The 21,045-nt window shown below is 36.5% G+C and overlaps 1 protein-coding gene across 4 annotated transcripts in view; it reads left to right on the top strand.

Annotated features, from left to right (window-relative positions):
* Rad18 (RAD18 E3 ubiquitin protein ligase) overlaps nt 1-20,837 on the top strand; it is a 94,238-nt gene extending 73,401 nt beyond the window's left edge. For all 4 annotated transcript variants that reach the window (XM_027931893.2, XM_071605909.1, XM_071605910.1 and 1 more), the window contains 2 exons: nt 12,010-12,072; nt 19,557-20,837. In XM_027931893.2, coding sequence (XP_027787694.2) covers nt 12,010-12,072; nt 19,557-19,659 — 166 coding nt within the window. In that variant the 3' untranslated portion in view covers nt 19,660-20,837. The remainder of the gene's footprint in view (nt 1-12,009; nt 12,073-19,556) is intronic.
* The last annotated feature ends 208 nt before the right edge of the window (nt 20,838-21,045 follow it).

Here is a 21,045-nt window from a genome sequence, read left to right as displayed (position 1 = left end):
GAAGAGCCTCTTTATAATAACTTTTAGTTTTGATTTTATAATAAATTACTGATTCTTAGGCATTCTAACTCAATTCTAGATAGTGGATATTATTGTTTTTACCAAATTCATGAAATGCTATGACAGAACAATCCTCTGTAAATGTACTCTTTAATTTCCTGTATCAGGAGAGTTTTAAAATTCTATACTTGATTATTAATTGTTTATCTAAAATGCTTATAGAAAGCAACTTTTCCTTCCAGGTTCCATGTTTAACAAATGACACCTTCTGTGTCACAGCATGTAGTGTCTGGTTATCACTCAAGGTTTTCATACGATGACTATAGTGTTGAGAGTTTTAGTTGGCATGACATGATAATAATTGCATAAGGTTGATATATATATATATTTAATCCTTCATACAGTCTCCAAAGGGGGAGTCTCAGGCATTAACATCACTGATGTCCTGTTTATGAGATCTTTTGGGGGCAAGATAACATCTGGCAGATGTTCTTCTGCTGAGGTTGTAATTTATTCATTTTTAGACTTATGGGCAAATATTTTCCAGATACCTCTTAAGTTAGGTGCTGTATGTTTCATAAAAATAGCACTTACTGACCGTCCTTCAGTTCCCCCACATCGTTGTCTTTCCAAATGCTGGTCCTGCCCTTGAAATACATTCTTCCCTATCCTTCAAGTCCCAGATCAAATGTCTACCCTGTTGTCCTTAAATTCTCTTGGCCTTTCACATCACTGAAATTGTCTCTTCTTCCTGCAGTTGGGCCTTGTCCTCAGGATACAGCTCAGTTCTAGGACTTATGACATCCTAATGTGGTTACTTACTTAAAAGAATATCTCTTTTCCATCCCCTCTTGACTGGGGGTTAAGAACTGGAAGTTCATGGACATTGAGTGTTACTTTTTTTAATCCCACTAGTCCCTAGGCCTTGCTCATATTAGGTGTGGGGTAAAGGTTTTTTAAGAGAATGAACAACCTGCCCTCAATTAGCTCACAATCTGACAGAGGAAGTAAAAGAGATGTGGACAATTACAGTAGAGTATGATAGGTATTTTGACAGGTGAGATGTAGGATTCTGGGAGAAGGACAGCTAATCCAACTATAGTAGGATCAGAGAGGGCTTCTTAGAGGAGGTGACACCTGACTAGAATCACAAGAATGAGAAAAGTTTACCAAGCAAAACTGAACAGTGGAGATGAGAATCGAGGAAATGGTGATCTCATGCAGATAGGAAAAGGATGTTGCCACTTGTAAACATAGTTGGTTGTGGCATGTAGGGTACAGTGGGGAGTATAGGTGTCACCCTGAGACCACCTAGTTGGGGAGTATAGGTGCCACCTTGAGACCACCTGTCACCCACCAGGGGGTTAAGGCTGAATTTGTTGAAGTGCATTTCTTTTTAATGTTTTAGGTGTTTTGTAAACTATAGGAATTCTTGTCCTATATGCTCCTTTATATGTTTAGCTTGACTCATATAATAGGTAAAAATTTGACTGGTTCATAATTCAGTTCTTCATTATAAAAAAATAAAAACGGGAATAGCTAAATTATGAGCCTCTTAGAATGCTTTGAGAAAGCTTAGAGAATTTGAAGGAACTACAGTTCTTTCTAAATGTTAGACACACAATAATTACTTTTGATCAGTATTCTCAGACCCCCCAATGTGGGTAGCCAGTTAAGAGGTGTCTCTAGTTTAATTAAAAAAAAAACAAATCTGAGGCTTTTTGGCCTTGTTCTGGTGGATGAAATTGGATGTGATAAAAATGATATATAATTTACAATATCATACTATTGAAATTTTATGTTTTTAATCAGCTGATCAAGATTTCATTTGTTAAAATCACCATGGCAGTTATCCAAATCAGAGGTTTTAATTTTTTCTTCCCTCACTTTTTAAATCAGTGTAACAGATGTTGTCAAGTCTCCTTGGAGACCTTGAGTCCAAGAGAAAGATACATTAGGATAGAATGCAAACATTGTCAAATTAGCAAAGAAGCTGAGAAGTCACTAAATACAGCTACCTATTTTCATAGATGAGGAAATGGAGCCCTGGATGATGTGGTGATGTCATTTATCTAAAGTAGTGAAATAAAGGAGTCATTCACTAATTCTAGCCCAGGTTTCCGCCATTTCAACATGAGTTCTATCAGGATTTTTGTCTGGCCACACATTAGACCATCATTGTTTTCTTTGTCAGAATTTAATGAAGTCATTCAAATTAGACAGTATGTTCTGCCTTCCCTGTGATAAGCTAGTTTCTACTTCTTATCTTGGCACATGATTAATAAACAGCATATTTTATTATTCTGAAATGTCTGCATTTGCACGATTGTTCAGGTGCCTTGTCAGAAGAGGGTGTTCAGTATGAACCTGCCTGTCTTTTTTTTTCCTCCCACACAAATATATTCTGGAACATGGGTACATATTAAATTGCTGATTTTGCTAACTCTTATTGATTTTACCATGTAAGTGGTGCACCTTGTTCCCGTATCTCAGAGGAAGCCAAGCATTAAAGGATGGTAGGTTTCATTTGCAGAGGAATATTTTTTAGGTAATGCAAATTATAGAAGCCTTTAAGATTTCATTAATGGGTGGCTTTAGTGTATTCTTCTTGCTCTTGCAAGCACATTTTATTAAAGCCATTAATAACCTGTTATTGGGGTACAGGTGGTAGTACACATAAAAAATTAAGAACACATCAGATCATTAAAAGTTTGGGTACATGTAGTTTGGGGGGATGATTGTTGTCATACACTTTTAAAAAAATATTTTAAAAATATCTTTTGATTGTTGATGGACCTTTATTTTATTTATTTGTATGTGGTGCTAAGAATCGAACCCAGTCCTTCACACATGCTAGGCAAGCACTCTGCCACTGAGCTACAACTCCAGCCCATGTTCTCATACACTTTTGATCATTTAGTCAAACACTTCCATTTTGGGTGGAGACTGAGTCCCAGGGAGGTGAAATGTCTAATGCCTAAATTACAATCATGTGAGTTAGTGTTGAAGTACACCTCCTTGAATAGATCATAAGACTGAAATTGTATGGCCCAAACTTTGATATTGTTTTGGGTGGTTGATGTTAGCATACTGTAGTTGCATGTACATTCTCCATCTAATCAACTGAGTAGGTTCTATAGAAGTTGCTTTGCTGGTCAGGTGCAGTGGCACACCCTTGTCATCCCAGCAACTCTGGAGGCTGAGGCAGACGGATTACAAGTTCAAGGCCAGTTTTAACAACTTAATGAGGCCCTAAACAACTCAGTGAGACTTTGTCTCAAAAATGCAAAATTAAAAGGGTTGGGGATGTGGCTCAGTGGTAAAGCACCCCACCCCTGAGTTCAATCCACAGTACCAAAAAAAAAAAAAAAGTTTTCCTCCTATGTAGATGGTATGCTGGTCTCACTACTAGCTTCCTACTCAGCTGCTTGGTCCCTGCTAGCAAAGAAAATTGTAATCCAATCAAAGCTTAAGTAATGAAGGAAATGTTCATCTTTGCAATATTGCTTGTTTCCTGACTGTTTCTCCTTGTTAGGCTAACCTATTAATTACTATGATCACCTTATCTTTTAGTATTTGATTTTATTTTTATCATCATTTATACCACTGCTAGCTGAAAAAATAAAAACAAAACGAATCAACATTATTTTGTTCCCTTGCCCATTTAACTTGAGAGTTTGATTAATATGTAGGTGAAACAGTGAATATTTTGGAAATTAAAAAGTTTCCCTCACATTAGATTCTCAGACTTGACATCTTTTGTGTCTTAAGTTTGTAAGTTAAACATGAGTGCAAAAGTTTAAAACTATTTTAAACTTGAATTTTTCCAGAGAGTCAAGAGAACTCCAGTATTTGAAAGTAACTAAATGTCCTTTTATTTCTCTTCCTTGAAAGATTACATGCAGTACTTTTGTAAGAATTTAACGCCATCAATTTTTATTACTTTAGTACCCCTTTCCTTGGTGCACATAGAAAGTGGTAGTATTTTATTGGCATGCCAAAATAAACAGGTGAAGCTGGAAACTATAGGTGCCAGCCATGGACTTCAGCCATCCTATGTCTCACCAGGGGCTGGAAGCAAATGCTAGTGTACCCCTGATTCACGGGGGTAGAGGGAGAACATATTGATGAGGTAGCTTTGCTTGTATGTGCTATTCTAATACACCATTAAGTCATTGAATAGGTGGGAAATCCATGGACAAATAGATTCATACTGTTCCTTGGGTAGAAAGGACAGCAGCAGCATTTGAAGCATCCCTTTCTCACTGATAAGGCTATGATTGAGTTAGTAGAAAGACATGTTGAGACACTTAATCTCATGAACTTAATGAGTGATAAAGCCAGACTTCCTTAATTCAAGTATAATGCCTTCTACTTGGTTTTGCTGTTCTCCAGATCCTCAGAAGCCACCAAGGCCAGATTAATAAAGTTTTGTGTTTGTTGAAGTGGAATTGAGTGAACAGATGAAATATTAAAAGTGTCAAGTTTCTGAGTTTCCCCAGTCCATTATTTTCATGTAACAGCAGAACCGTAGAGGATAAAGCACATAATGAAAGAAAAATCCGGACTGTTGGTACATTTCAGAGTAGAATGTGTCATGTTTTTAAAATTAAAAATTATCAATACTGATATGACTTTCAGATTTAGAATCTTCTAAAAATAAATGCTAAATACACTCTAGGTAGAAAGCTCTGGTTCTGGGGAGTTTAGGATCCAGAGGAAGGTATGCTCAGATGTGGTTAAAAGACTTGAATTGGTTTATCTGCATGCAAAAGTAGCCAGAGTACTGGAAGTGGACAACAAATTGTATGGGTTGGAGTATTCAGAAAAGAGGGAACAGATTAGACTATTGCAAGAGAGCACTTTCTCAGGTTCGCTCTTAGGATTAGACCTTATAAACCTCTAAATCATTTGGTATGCCGAGATCTGGAAAAGAGTTCTTACCCTAGAAATCAAGATAATGATTTTGTAGAAATACTTTCAACAAGAAAAGAAAGAATGAAAATACTTTTCTCATTACTTACGTAGATTTAATTGAATCTTTGCAAAAACATTAAAGAGTAAGTTTGTTTGTTTGTTTGTTGAGCACCTAGATATTAAAAAGCAGGGACACCACAAACTCAATAGAAAAATGGACAGAAGTCATGAACAGTTAGTTTTCTGAAAGATAAATAAAAAAGAGGTTAGCAAATATCTTAATATTTGAGAGTAAGGCTTTGGGGTCAAGGACCCCTCATTTATTACTATTAGAAACTCTGTGTACCACGATCTATAGGGGGATCTGATGATATTAACCAGGAACACTTTTGTTTCACCTTTACTCAGTGTTAGGATGAATCTGTCCTGCTGATGTACCTGTACACAAGATGACCTATACACAGTTATTAATTGAAGTGTTCTTCCTAATAGCAAAACATGGGAAACTAGTCAATCTTCATCAATGGGGCCTGGTGGTTACAGCAGCACATCCACATGCTCAAACATTGTGATGTTAAAAAAGAAAGATGTCAGTGCTAATATATATAGATTTCTAGGTTATGTTAATTATCAAGAAGACCAACATCCAGCACGGCAACTATGGCATGCTGTTTTTCTTTAAAAAGGGAAATAATGTATACTTTTCTTTGGGGTTTTTTTCATAAAACAAACTAATAAAACATCAAAAAAGTAATAGTGGTAGACACATGTTAGAGATAAAGGAGCAAAGTGATCCAAAGGAGGAAGTGAAACTTCTCCTTTTGATATCATTTTGTTTTTTGAACCATGTGAATACATTAATCTATTTTAAACAAACAAAAATGCATAGGTACTCTTTAGAGTTTCAGAAGTTACTGTCTAGTGGATTTGATTATCATAAATTGGTTCAGGTGAGACTGACATAGTAATGGGATTTTGTAATTTATGGAGCATTGGAATTATTAGAAAATTTGGTTAATAAATATTTGTATTTCTAGTCAAATTAAGAGAAAACATTGTCAAAATAACAGTAACCCAAGTTGTAATTATACCACTGTAATTCAGTGATAACTTTACATTAAAAAAATCTTCAAAGTTGCTATTAAAAATTTTAACATCACATTTAGTTTTTTAACTGTTAAGAAAGTAGCATTTATGGGGCTGATGCTGGGGCTCAGTAGTAGAGCGCTCGCCTCTATCACGTGCGAGGCCCTGGTAGAGGGCCTCAGCATCATATATAATAAAGTTATTGTGTGCAACTAGAACTAAATAAATAAATAAATATTTTTAAAAAAGTAACATTTAATGTTGCCACAAAATCTTTTTGTACTAATATTCATTAATATTTTGTATTTTATTGTAGCCCTTTTTTAAATCCCTCTGGGAATATTTATGAATTTTGGAATATCCCTGAGAGCTAAATGGTTAATCCGATTTCAGGTAGTGTTTTGTTAAGATTCTAGTAAAAATAGTACCTCTTGCATTTTTTGAAAAAGCTTAAACTGGGTGGTACATGAGATAGATTATCTTTGGAATGAATGGGGCATTTGTTTGTGGGGATGTGTCCTCATTCAAGATCCTATGACATCAAGTTCTTGAACTTCATATGACTATGAGATCCATGTACTTAGCTAGCGGTCATTTAGTTTCATTGTGGGAGTTCAATTCAGCCATTGTTTTTTTTGAGGGGTGGGGGTGGGTGGGTACTGGGTATTTAACCCAAGGGCAGCTTATGACTGAGTACATCCCTAGCCTTTTTTAGTTTTTATTTTGAGACTGAGTCTCACTGTGTTGCCTAGGACCTTGCTAAGTTGCTGCGTCTGGCCTCAAACTTACAATCCTCCTGCTTCTGCCTCCTAAGCCAGTCACTGGTTTTGTATCTCTCAAAAGCTTTCTGGCATGTGGGAGGTTGTTGAATTAATCTCACAGTGCTTCTCTTTCCTCCTTGATTAAATGGTATGATAGTTTTTTTTGGTTTTTATTTTTTGCCCTGCTAACCTCCCTGGATGATTCTAGAAAGCAAAACAAGATGATCATACACAGTGATTGTTTTTTTTTTTAAATATTTTTTGTAGTTGTAGATGGATACAATACCTTTATTTTATTTATTTATCTTTATATAGTGCTGAGGATCGAACCCAGGGCCTCACACATGCTAGGCAAGTGCTGTACCACTGAGCTACAACCCCAGCCTCTGTGATTGCTTTTTAAACTGAACATAAACTTAATTATTATTGCTTTGTCTCATCTCTTATTAAGGATTTTTTTTATGTATTACTTGAAAAATAAGTTCCTTTTTATTACCTTTTATCTGAAGCTTTCTTCATTTTGTCATTTTTACTAGATGTTAGGGAGAGCAGTATAACCCCTCTTAGTCTTGCTTTATCCATGAACCTTGTTGACATCTGGTAAAAGCCTTATGATAAAACATATAGGGGTGGAATTCTTAACTCTCAGATTAATGGTTTTTGAATTTTTTTTGCTATAACTTGTTGAAGCAGCATGGTGGGGCAGAAGGAAGATGAGTTTTACATCCCCATCCCTGTTTTTCTACTTCACTTTCTCTGAGCCTTTGTCCGTCTGTGAAATGGGAATAAACCTAATATGCTTCTATGAATTAAAGCTAATGTACATACAGTAATTATCACAGAGGTTGGTAGAGGTAGTTGCTCAGAGAATGGTCATCTTTGTCATTGAGTTTTTTTTTTTAACCTAAGATGTTTACTTTTCTACTGTCATTCAGCTGCTAAAATATTTGTCATACAAGCTATTTCTCATCCTACAGAACAGATTCCTAAAAACAGGTTTGGGGAAGGATTCATAATAGTATGGTAGCAATTATATAAGTGTCACTGATATTATACACTCTTCATCAATCCTCCGGTGATCTGTTCTTAAGGAGTTAAATTTTTTTTTCCATATTCAACCATATTCCAACTAATGCCACAATTAAGAGGAGAGAATTGGGGAAGGGGAAAACTCATAGATAATAAATAAATAGATATACAATAATAATAATAAAGAAAAATTCCACTCATAAGTAATCTTTAATCCACAGGATTTTTATAGCAGATGTCTGCATTTTTCCTACCCCCACAGTACCCTGTGTACCTGACATACTGGATAAATAACAAGTTCTGATGAATTTGCGCCCTGGTGTCATGGAAACAGTGGAAATCAAAGATTAAAATGGTGCACATAAGTGATTGCGTTTTCTAGTACAAATCGAAACATAGTGCTATGGCAATTGTTTAGGTAATTCAGAGTCAAATCTGTTTTATGAAAATGGAACCAACATTTACTAAACACTTACTATGTACTAAACTCTGTGTTATATTGATTCATCTTTAAAATATCCCTATAAAGCACATGTTTTATAACCTGATTTTACAGATGAAGATATTGAGTCTTGAAAAGGTCACATAACATGCCCAGAATCATAGTTTTGACAGAGATATGTGGCATCTTTTCATTGTTGGTGGTAAAATTTTTACTGGTAGGATAAAACTGATTGCTTCAAAAGGAAATGTGCAAAGGTATTGTTTTCCTTTTTCTGAGAAGAAATTTTGCTGCTTTTCATCAGAGAATAATAATAGTAAAATATTTCAAATATTTGAAAGATCAGCCAATCCAAGATGTGTTCACATACTCACATACTCATTCAGAGTAAGCTTATGTTTCTGAAACTTTGAACTAAAAATAAAGTACACATAGTATGAAAAAGTAAATGTGGGTGTTATAACTGAGCCTACTAGTATCTTCTTGAATAGGCTGGGAATTAGAAATTTTATTTTTTGCCAGTGAGACTTGGTCACGTGGAATCTATATAATAATGTCCACTGTAGCTGGGCTGATGGTGACATCAGAGAGCACAATTTGAATGCCCTTTCATGGGGACAGCATAAGTTTCACATGCCAGACCTCTTGTTCATCCACTTTTTAACATGAGTTCTTCCAGAATATTCTGAAACCAAATAGTAGAGAAGCTGAATTTTACTCTGAAAAAATTCTGTGCTCTAAACTTAAAATTATACTTGTGTAGGCTTGTGCATTCTCTGACCCCAGGTATACCAGAGTGAGTCATTTTCTCCTGTGGAGAATTTTTTTGGATGTCTTTTAAAAAAAAAAAAAATTTATTGTAAATGGACACAGTACCTTTATTTTATTTATGTGGTGCAGAGGATCGAACCTAGTACCCCACACATGCGAGGCAAATGCTCTACCACTGGGCCACAAACCCAGCCCCTAGGTGTCCTGGAAGTATATTCAGGGAAATTTTGATCTTCAAGGCATATTAAAGACTTCAAATATATTAATGGCCACTATCTACAGAAAGATATTTGTGAGTGATCATTTTGGTAACACTGATTATTATGCCCATTTGTCTCTTTAGAATCCTGTTTGTGAAACCATATGTTTAGTTTAAGGAGGGTAGCTTTTGTGTAGGCTGTAATTAAGTACATGATTTTAAAAAGAAGTGAACAGTCTTCCCTGGTGTCTTAGTATCAATTAGTGTTTCAGTGGTGACTTGATTTGGAGCAGGAGACATAGCAGACAGTCCTGACACTTCGTTGTTGGTGAGCTGCAGACTCCCTAGCTTTGTAGTAGTTCATTTGGTGACTTGGTGCACATTGGGGTGAATGCCTGGCTGGAGTAGAAGGAAAGACTGAGAACTGAGGACACTGGGGAGCTGTCAGCCTTGCTGGGCAGCAGTATTGAAGTCACAGAGGAAGCAGAAATTGTAAGCAACTCTCAGACGTGTTTTTTGTTAAACCTCCTCTGCCATCTGTTTCCACTGAGGCAACAGCGAACACCTCTTCAGTTCATGTCATTAATGTACTGCAAATATTTTGCTTTAACAAATCAGTAATTTGTGCTGGTGATTTGAAAGCTATTATGTAAATTGATCACAGACTCTTCCCAGGTTAGTTGATGGACTTACCCATCCTGCTTACTTAGCTGGAACAGTAGGAATGCTTTGGAACCTTCCTATTTAAAAGGAAAAAAAAAAAGTGTGTTGGGGGAGTGTTGGCAAGATGCTCAATTTACTCTTTCTCTGACTGTGTGACACCTGCAGAATCCAGAGTCACATAATCACCCTCAGCTCCTGGGTTCTTCAGAAGCAGTATCACCCCCAAGGCAATAAGAGTTGGTTTGGAGGGATTGGGACAAGAAAATCTTATTACTGAGATATATAATACATAGATATACACGTGTACACACAGATACCCCAAAAAGATAAACATTATATTTGTAGTATTAAGATTTCATGAGCAGGATTAGAAAAAAATATATATAAAGATTGTTTTGGAGGACAATAATGAAAAAGTAAAAAAAAAAAAAAAACAACTCTGCCTTAAACTTTGTCTAGGTGAAGAAGAATAGATGACTTTAGAGTAAATAGAAGTGAATAAAAAGGTTAGGTTAAAATAACTTCAGCTTTTTAATGAAATTGGTGTACTTAACTCTGACAAAAGGAGGATCAAGGTTGAGATCTTGTGAATGGAAAGGTTTAAAGCCACTTCTGTGGCAACAGGGGTGGCAGTGGATATAAGCCCTCCAGAATGAGTGGCTATAGGGTCTGCCTTTTAGGATTATAAAAAAGTTGGTGAAATCCACTTAACATCCTTCAGGGCCTTTTGTTTCTTCTCCTTCTCTCCTAATAAAAACTACATTTAGCTAATTGTTTAATAGGAAAGCTTATTTTATGCCAGTTCCAGGCTTAAATTGATGATCAGTTAAGTTGGTAACTATTGTCAGGGTCACTTGCATTTTAGCAGTGTAAAGGAGTCAATGCTTTGGTTCTGTGACATGCTACCTCAGTTGTTCCCACTCCAAGGGGGTGAAGGAATGACTGCAGTGCAATGTTGACAAAGCAGAATTGTCTGTAAACAAAATAACAGGCCATTACACATGGTAGTCACCATCAGAGTGGGCCCAACACTCTGAGAGTCATAGAAGTTTGGGGGAAAGCCCTTGAGTATAACGTTTGGTAAAGAACTCTGTTTAATGACTGTTTTTGCCCTTCTTTGTTGGGTCATCACAGGCAAACATTTCTTCAAAATAATTTGTCAGAAATAGTTGAGCGATTCATTGGCACTTTAAATCTTCCCAATTTTAAACTTATTGTTATTTATTAGAGTATCATTAAAAATGATTGACATTAACATTTCCAAAACTGTGATTTCTCGCCTGAGTGAGAATGGGGTTTGTTTTAACCTGCTCTACTCTGAGGTAAGTGACAACTGCTTTTGAGCTGCCCTGTGCAGTGCCCAGGACTCTTTGATGTTGGGATCCACAGGCCCTTTCTAAAAACAGTTTTTATTGATTTGGGTAGGAACAATAGGCAAAAAGCCTAAGAATCATTTTGTCTCTTAAAGAAATAATGTATGCCTTCTATAACCTCCTTTATTGTGCATCCCTGTATAGGTAGGCCAAAGATACACTTTAAGCCAGGTTGCATTTATAACAAAATGCCATAATTAGCACAGTTGAAATTAAATTTTACTTTACTTTGGTTACAAAGAGTCTAAAACTTATTTTTTTATGATTTTTTAGTACTAGAATTTAGTTTTTAAAACACAATTTGTTTTTCATTATTTCAAATTGCTAGAAATCAAATAAAACAGTTTGATCTTTGGGTGATGTAGAAAATTAAAGTGTCTTGTGACAGTATTCCAGTTAGATCCAGATTTACAAGTTGAGGGATTTATTTAAATCTTAGTGATTTTTTTTCATGACTCACAACTTATTGTTTTTCTTATAGTTTTATTAAAATTTAATTGATATATAGTAAATATAAATAGTTAAACCATATAACTTGAGTTTTCACATGTGTGTCCAGCTGTGATGCCGTCTTCACAATGGAAAAGGTGAACATGTATATCCTACCAAGCTTCCCCTTGCCCACCCACTTTCCCCTACAGGTAATCACCACTGATCTGCTGGATTGTTCTTTGTTATGATAGTCTAGTTTGCATTTTCTAGAATTTTATGTAAGCAGAGGCATACAGTCTCATGTCTGGCATCATATTGATGTGTATATCCTTTTAGTTCCAGTTCAGACATCATAAGAGATCTTCTGGAAGAAGAGGAAGCCTGGGAAGCATCACATAAGTGAGTTCTCATAATCAAGAAATAAGCATGTACTTTGACTTGAGAAATGACAATTCTGTGCAGCTGATTTTCAAACAAAAGCATAAATGTGTTTTCTGATTCAAGAAAGTAAATCCACATATAGGGTAAAGATTTCCAGTTTATTACTTGTTTCTGTACATTTCTGCTTAGAAATGGAATACTATTGTAATAACTCTAGTTACTTCTCAGAAATTTTTTCTGCAATACCAAATTATTTTTATGGAATGATTTAATGGTTTTGCCTTAAGCACTGTCTCAGAATTGTTAGAAAACTTTCTCCATGTGCTCTTTTCAGCAGCTCAGCTGGATTTCTTACATGCAGGTCCAGGGCTCCTGTGCTACTTGTTAGTCTATTGCCTCTCCACTTCAAATTCACTCCATGTCTGCCTGTTCTGTGAAAATTGAACCAGGACCTTTAAATGTTTTTCCTGTGTTAGCTCTTCTAATGTGAAATTTTCTCAGTAGAGGGCCCTCGGGAGACTGTTAAAAAGAAAGGGTTTTGCCTCTCAGTTCCTGCATGTTTCCTCGCTAGACTTTTAAAGTGCTCATAGCTTTTCTAGCACCTGGCTCCGCTGGTGGCCCATCGCTGTATCTGTAGAAGTGGTTCTCATTAGACACAGTTGTGTACTCTTCAACCATGTCTGGACCTGTCCAGGCAGGAAGAGCTTTCCTTTTGTGCTCTGAGCCCAAGAGGGGCTATTCCTTTTATTTTGCTATTCCCATATTCTGTAGAGTTCTTTTACTTCCACCCTGTCATTTCCATGTCACTTTAATACTTGTTATAGTTAGTAATAGTTAGTAATTATTTATATTACAACTATTCTTTATATATAAAGTATCATAGCTAATGAAACTCCTAGAAGTTCCAATATGAAAGCTACCAGGCAGCTTAAGACTTTGTCCTAAAACTAGTACTGCATCATTTCCACCATAATCTGTTGGTTAAATTGAGTCACAGGACAAGCCCCAGATTCTAGGTTGGAAGGTGAGTTATTAGGGGACTCCACTGTATCCACGACACCAATCTAGATGTGGAACATTACCAGTATTCTAGGAACCTCCTTCACATCTCCTTCAAGTCAAAATCCCCCAAAGATAAGCACTATTCTAACTAATATCACCATGAACTAATTTGCCTGGTTTTAAACTTTTATAAATGGAATTATATAGTGATCCTTCTTTGGTACAGTGTTGTGTCTGTGAGAGTTTTTCATGGTTACAGGTGCCAGTAGTTTGTTACTTTTCATTGCTCTGTCTGTAGCAGTACTTGTCATAGTGTGGTCCTCAGATCTACTGAAGGAGAAACTGTGGGGAAGGGAACCAACAGTTTGTTTCCACAGGGCCTTACATGCTAGTGTTTGTGAACCACTGGCCTACAGGTATTCCATTGTATGGATCTCAGTATTTATCTGTTCTGTTATTGATAGGTACACGGTTTGTTTGGAGTTTGGGGCTTTTATGAATAAGACCATCAAGAACATAATTGTAAATGCCCTCCAGTGCATAGGCATTCATTTCTTTTGAGAATATTTCTAGGAGTAATATTGCTGGACCAAAAAGTATGCACACATTCAGCTTTATTAATTACTGCCAAGCATGTTTCCAAAGTGGTGTGCTAACTTTAACGCCCTTCAGCAATGGGAGTTCCAGATGTTCCATGTCCTCATCAACACTTGGTATTCTTAGTCTTTTTAATTTTAGTCATTCTAGTGGGTGTCTAGTAGTATCTCATTATGATTTAAATTTGTATTTCTTTGATGACTGTGTTGAATATAGTTTTATATGCTTATTAATATTTTGTATACCTTATTTTGTAAAATTTGGCTGGGCACCCTGCTGCATGCCTATCCCAGCTACTCAGGATGCTATGGCAGGAAGGTCACAATTTAGCATGACCCTGTCTCAAAATAAAAAATAAAAAGGCTGATGTTATAGCTCAGTGATAGACTATGTACACTTGTGTTCAATCACCAGTACCACTAAAAAAAGAAGAAAAGGTGAGGAAGGAACCTTGCTTTTTTTTCCTATTTTACTAACATTGACTACTGCTAATGACTGACTAATTATTTGGTCTGATTCTGGGAACCCTACAGAATAGAAACCTACGGACTGACTGAATAGAGATAACCCCACTTTGGTGGCTGTGTTCCAGTAAAACTTCAAAAACAGACAGTAGATGAAATTTGGTCCATGGGCCCTAGTTTGCTGACCCCTGATCTAGGACTATGTGAACCCAACAGAGAATTCATATGGTTAAACCAGATTTGGATCCCTGTGGGCCACTCTTTCTCAAATTGCCATCCAGAGGGTATAACAGTCTAGTCAATCTAGGGTTGCTGTTGGAAAAAGAAAGATGTATCAAGTCCAGGAACAGTCAAAGAGTGCTGAATTTTGAAACAGTCAATATAATCTCAGTGCATTTTTAATCTTGATAATTACTCAGAAACTTGCCAAAAATAGAAGATCCCTTTCTGGGGACAGCAGCATTTAGTGACCAAACTGCTTTACTAAGATGTGTAGACCAGGAAGATTTCTGAGGGAGGTGTCATAAATCTTTTCAATTCCACTTCAGTATTCCATAATATTAGATACCTGGAGATTATAAGGGTGTGAAAGTCCACTGAATCCCTTGACCATCAGTCTGAGTGACCCAGATGGTTGCATTCACACTCTCTGTCTGAAGCCCCACTGAGCTACATCCCAAGCTCCTTTTAAAAATTTTTAAATTTTGAAACAGGGTCTCACAAAATTACCCAGGCTAGCCTCAAATTTTCCAAGCTTCCTGCCTCATCAGGCAATTATAAGCAACACCTTCTTTTCAGGAGTTTTATGTGTGCCTAGAACTGTACTTCTATTATAGAATTAATTACAGGCATTAATTCTTCACCCAAAATATGGAAACTAACACTATAAGGATGGCCTTAATAGACCTTCAAGTACTTAAGGAAACAGCACAAGCTGATCAAGCCTTCAGACTACTAGGGAGATCTCCCAAAGTGAGGCTATCCTTTCTTACATGGAGAGAACTTCAGGAAGGAAAAAAGGAGTATTTATACATATCCTGAGGCTGTTATCCCTACAATGGGAATAACCTACTTAGAAAAGATGGGATAAAATTTGTCCCAACCTTTATCTGAAATGATCATTGATTTCCATCTTGCCTCTGAAAGTATTTAGAACTCTCTCAACTCACTGATCAAGATTTTTGTGGGTGATAGAATTGCCTTAGGTTTCTTCCTCACAGGCCAGTGTAGTCTAAAATTATTGTATGTCCTGCTATACCTGGATCAGTATCATCTTGGGCCAAATAGAAAGCTCAGGATGTACTCTACAATATTTTTTAAGGCAGATGCTGAAGGTACATGAAATTTGTGCTGCTGGCTGGATCTGGGCCCCTGGAGTCATTTTCAAGGTTAATATTGTAAGTTGGCCTCATTCTGCTGCCATTTGCTTTAATGAAATGCTATATGCAACAAATAGATTTAAATCCTATCTTCTGTTAATTATAGTGGCTTATGAAGTGGTGTATGCCTGGGAAAAATTCTCCAGGGGCCACTGTGTTGTAGAAACAAAGAGTAAATATTGTCAGGAGAAATGTATGTTAAGAATTTCTTAGCCAGGCACAGTAGCACATGCCTATCCCAGCAACTCAAGAGGCTGAAGCAGAAGAATTTCAAGTTCAAAGTCAGCCTCAGCAACTTAGTGAGGCCTTAAGCAATTTAGAGAGACCCTGTCTCAAAAATAAGTTTAAAAAGGGGTCGAGGGTTGAGGATTTGGCTCAGTTGTTAAGAGCCCCTGGGTTTAATCTCTGGTACCAAAAAAAGAAAAAAGTTTCTTGCTTTTTTTTGCACGTCCTAAAAAAGCAAGGAACTGACTGTCTTTTGTGAACTTCTTATCTTATCCAGGATGTTTGCATGGTGAGCGGACTTGGAAGACACACAGTTTCTTCCTCTGCAATAAAGAGGAAGCAAATTTACTGCCCTTTATAATAGAATAAAGTTTCCCATCTTCAGGGGGAAGTGCAGTCTATTTATTGCCTGTGCTGGTGTTGTATGTCCCTCTTCATGTCATCTTTGGAATTGAGCTTCAGAACCACACAAATGCTGACCCTCTGACAGCTCTTCTTGATGTAAACGATAAATTGTCCTCATCTCCACAGAAGTCCTGTATCTTCTGGCAGTGTCTATCAAACTGGCAGACTAACTTTTAACTTGCAGATAGGGTATATCTTAGGCCCTTCCCAGTTTCAATTTATTTAAATATGAGGTGGTGGTTGTTTTTTTTTAAATAGGATGTAGTTGTATCTTTTTAAATCCAATTTATAGTGCATCTTGTAAGTGGACAGTTTTAACTAGTTATATTTAACATAATTACTGATATGGTTGACTTTAAATCTATAATATCTTTGTTCTTTTTTTCCTCTTTTCTCATCATCTTTTGGATCAATTTTAAATTATGTATTATTTTATTTTTATGTCCAGTATTGTCTTATTAATTGTACTTTTATTTTTAAAAATTTAGTACTTGGGCTGGGGGTGTAGTTCAGTGCCTCTCTTGTATACATGAGGCCCCAGGTTCAATCCACAGCAGAGAGAGAGAGAGAGAGAGAGAGAGAGAGAGAGAAATTAGTAGTAGGGTTTTTAGCATATATTTTTGTTTTTTTAATTACCATGAGCCTTCAAATAATGCTTCAGTATGTAGTAAGAACTTACCAACAATGCTACCCTGCAGTATGTGGGTACTCTTTTAATCTAAAAAGTCACTTTTTTAAATACCAATTAAAAGTGAGACATGAGTATCTTTTTTTTTTTTTTAAAGAGAGAGAATTTTTTAATATTTATTTTTTAGTTTTCGGTGGACACAACATCTTTATTTTTTTTATGTGGTGCTGAGGATCGAACCCAGTGCCCTGCGCACACCAGGCGAGCCGCGCTACCGCTTAAGCCACATACCCAGCCCCATGAGTATTTTTATATTTACCTCTAGTTTTATACTTTCTGATGGTCTTATTTCTTTGTATAGATTCAAGTTTTCATCTGATTATCATACTTTGACAAACTTCCTTTAATATTTCTTTAGGCTCAAAAATGTTAACAATTCTTTTAGCTTTTGTATGTCTGAGAATTCTTTATTTAGCACCTTTCATTACTGAATTGTATTTTTGGATTGTATGGAATTCTAGGTTGAATTTTTTTTTCTTTTGGCACTTTAAAACTATTATAGCATCATCTCATGACTTATATGGTTCCAACATGAAGTAAATCTGCATTTGTCCCTCTGTGGAATGTTTCTTTTCTGCCTGTGTTCAAGATTTTCTTTTTCTATCTTTGATTTTTAGCACTTTGAATATGTGTCTGAATGATTTTTGTGGTTATTGTTTTATTTTTTATATTTATCCTGGTTAGGGTTCTTTGACTACCTTTGGTCTTTGTTTGATGCCTTTCATTATTTTTAGAAAATGCACAGCCATATAGCTTCACATATTTCTTTGCTATTCTTCTTTCTTCTCTGGGGATTCTAACTACACATATTATATACCATTTCTTATGGTCTCACAACTCTGAGTTGCTCTGTTTTGTTCCCCTCCCAACACACAGACTTTGTTCTTTTCAATTTGAATGATTTTTATTGACATATCTACAAGTTTACTGAGTCTTTTATCAGCTTTATATATTATCTTTATGAGTACTTTGAAGGATTTTCGTCTCTGATACAAAGAATTTTTCCTAACATTTCCATTTGACTCATATCATTTCCGTGTCTGCTGAATTTCTCCATCTGTTCATGGATGTCATCTAGCTTTTCCTGTAGATCCTCTAACATATTAATTATTATTATCTTAAAGTCCTGGTTCTGAGATGTGGTTGTCTCTGTCTGTATCCCCTGGTTTCCTTATCTTTTGGCAGGGGGGTTTTTTCCTTTCTTCTTTTGTGTTGGACATTTTCACTGAATGTTGGACAGGCTGTGAAGGAATCTCAAGACTGGGATAAATAGAGTTTATGCCTAGACATGGGCATACTTCTGTCATGTTGTTATTGTGAGGAGTTGAGTCAGTTACTTAGAGTTGACCTCAGCTGGAGTGACTTAGTGGTTAGCATTGAGGCGGAATTTGGAGAGTCTTGCTTAGTGACTGCTACCATTTTCTTTTTAGCTCCCTCTTCATGCCTGCACCACAGAGGGGCATCTCTTCTTGGTGTCCTTACTTCTCCCTCAACCATTTCCTGCTTCTGCTTATTTCTTCACCCTGGGCCTTTGGTGGGGGAGAGCTGGGGTTTTCTATTAGCTTGGTCTAGCCTCAGTCTTAGGTAAGCCCTGTTCTCCTGGGTCTCAGCCATGGGGCTCTGCCAGAACTTCTTTCTCCTACCATAGTAGTCAGGCTGCATTGACCAAAGCCCTGTTTAGTATCTGTGTGAGATCAGCAGGCCAACATGATTTTCTGTGCCTCTTCCAGAGGTGGAGGTTTTAGTTTCCACTATTTCTCCAGCAGCAGTGGATTTTTGCCTCTGTTCCTAATGATTTTCTATCATTCCTCCTTCAATAGGCTTATTTTGCCTCATGTCCTCCAGAGGCTATGGATCTTTTCTCAAGCCTCATGGGCCAGCAAGTTTCCTGCTCTTCCCTCAGTAATTTAAAGCTTTTGCCTTTCAGAAGAAAAGCATCCAGGACACAGGCAGGGCTTTCTGCCAGTCTCGGTAGCCACCAAAGTAGGCTCTCTCCAGTCTCCTGCCTTTTTCCCAGTCTTTCTCATGAGTAGCTGGGGGAGGCTTATGGAAAAGAGTTTACTAGTGCATGTGGACTCCTTATATCAGGAGCTTTCAGTACTAACCTGTACTTAAGAACTCATGAGGGTGCCTGGGGGGGTAAGTAACTCGTGGTGGAGCACTTCCCTAGCATGCATGGGACCTGGTTTCATCTCAACCACCAAAAATAAAAATTAAAAATTTTATTGGCAATTTACCAGACTTCTTAACTGGTTACGTAATAATTGCACCCCACCCCCATCTCTCTCATAACTTTGCCTAGAGAGAGTTTGTAGGGCCCAACTCTCTTTGAAGGGGCTTATTTTTCTTTGGAGTTTTGTTTTCTTGGTTACTATACAGGAATGATTAAACTCTCTAGCTTTTTATTGTTCATTGTTAGAATGAGGTACACTTTTTTTGTTTGTCTTCTACATGTTAAGATGTTAAGCAAAAGCATAAAACCACAGATTTTGATTCAGAACAAAGAGGTTCAAGGTTCAGTTCCTGACTCTCTTTCTGTAATCTTGCACATTCACTCTTTTCTTCTTACTTATAGAGTGGGGATGATGATAATTGTAATAATAATAATTACAGATTTGTTGATGAGAGTAGAGGGTTATGGGGGGGTTGATGAAACGCATATGAAAGCACTCAAAAACTTGCAATTGCTTAAAACCATGATTATTATTCTCTAAGATACCATTTCTTTTTTTCCGATTTCAGAAATGATCTTCAAGACATAGAAATAAGCCCAAGACAGAATCGCCGCACAAGAGCAGATGAAAGTGCTGAGATTGAACCAAGAAACAAGCGTAATAGGAATTAGTGTGGGCTGTTGCTGATTTTTTAATTCAGTGATCAGAATGTGGTACTTTTTATTGCCATATATGGATTTCATATTTATAAATGTCCAAGGGAAGATGTTAATTCCTAAATGTTATGGTTAACTGATTTCTAGTCTCTTCCGCCTTTCCAGAAAAAGTTAAGCATCCTCACTTGTCAGTTGCCTTCTGCCTCTAAAACATTTCTCCTTAAAAACACTATCCACATGTTCACCAGCTTTGCAGAGTGGGTAAACTATTTGGGAAAGGGATTTTGTTTGGTTTCTAAATTTCAAAATGTCCTTACACCATCCTCTTTTTCTTCCATGGACACCAACTTCACAAAAGGATTCTTTTCTGCCTATTTACTATAACAAGCACTTGAGTGTCTGTATTTTGTCCTAATTCACATTCTTGTTGTGTGTAAGTACCCGATGCCGTTATATCAGCACACCCATGACAGCAATTCATGATAGTTATTTTCTAAGTTGAATGTACTTATTTGTTAAACTTGTGTTTTACACATTACTCAGAATAGGATTATAATTAAAAGTCACAAAGTTAGTATTATAATTTTTAAAAAGTTACAAAGTTAGTATTATAATTTAAAGTCACAAAGCCACAATAACTTTGAAACATTGAGCTTATTCTTCTGAATGGCTCTTAAAAAAGATTATTGTTAGTATTTTTTCAGTTGAGTTGATCAAATCTCCAACATTTTGAATCCCAGCCATTTAATGAAAAGTATGTAATGAATGTATTTTGTTAATGAATGGACTCTTACATTAATTTGGAATAATGTCCTTAAAACTGTATCCTATGAATAGTTGTGTACAGTTCACAACTTGTTGGTCAGAAATTGTTATCTGAGTGTGAAAAGTACACCAGTATCTAGTTCCTACTGCTTGCTTCTCTTTGGTATTTCAGAGCCAACCTACCCCCATCTCTTCCTCTGCCATTGCCCAAACCAAACACATCAACTTGCAAATAACATGGGAGCAAATGCAGCAGTGTTAAAATAACAAATTTACGAGTATGCCGGGGAAAGCATTTGTGATTTCTCCTTTCAAAAGAATATCTCCAGTGACTGGCTTTTTGGTATGCTTTGGGCTTTCTGATAACTTGGAGTCTCATGGTGAGAGTTTAGCATTTTCATACTGAAACTCACCATTTTTCTTTATGAGTTTCCAATGGTTATAAAATAATTTGTCATAGTCATTTCATCTGCCTAAAGCAATAAAGAAGCAGCACCACTCACTGAACTTGTCAGCAGATCTGCTGTGATGGTGAGGAGCATCCAGCCAAAGTGGAGGCTAGTGTTGGTATAATGTATACTAAGTTGCCAGAAATGATGCTACAGTGAAAATGGCTTCTTTCACTAAAAATTATAG

This window comes from Marmota flaviventris, chromosome 20 (genome assembly GCF_047511675.1).
Source record: "Marmota flaviventris isolate mMarFla1 chromosome 20, mMarFla1.hap1, whole genome shotgun sequence".
Lineage (NCBI taxonomy): Eukaryota > Metazoa > Chordata > Mammalia > Rodentia > Sciuridae > Marmota > Marmota flaviventris.
This window is presented reverse-complemented; position numbering and strand designations above follow the sequence as displayed.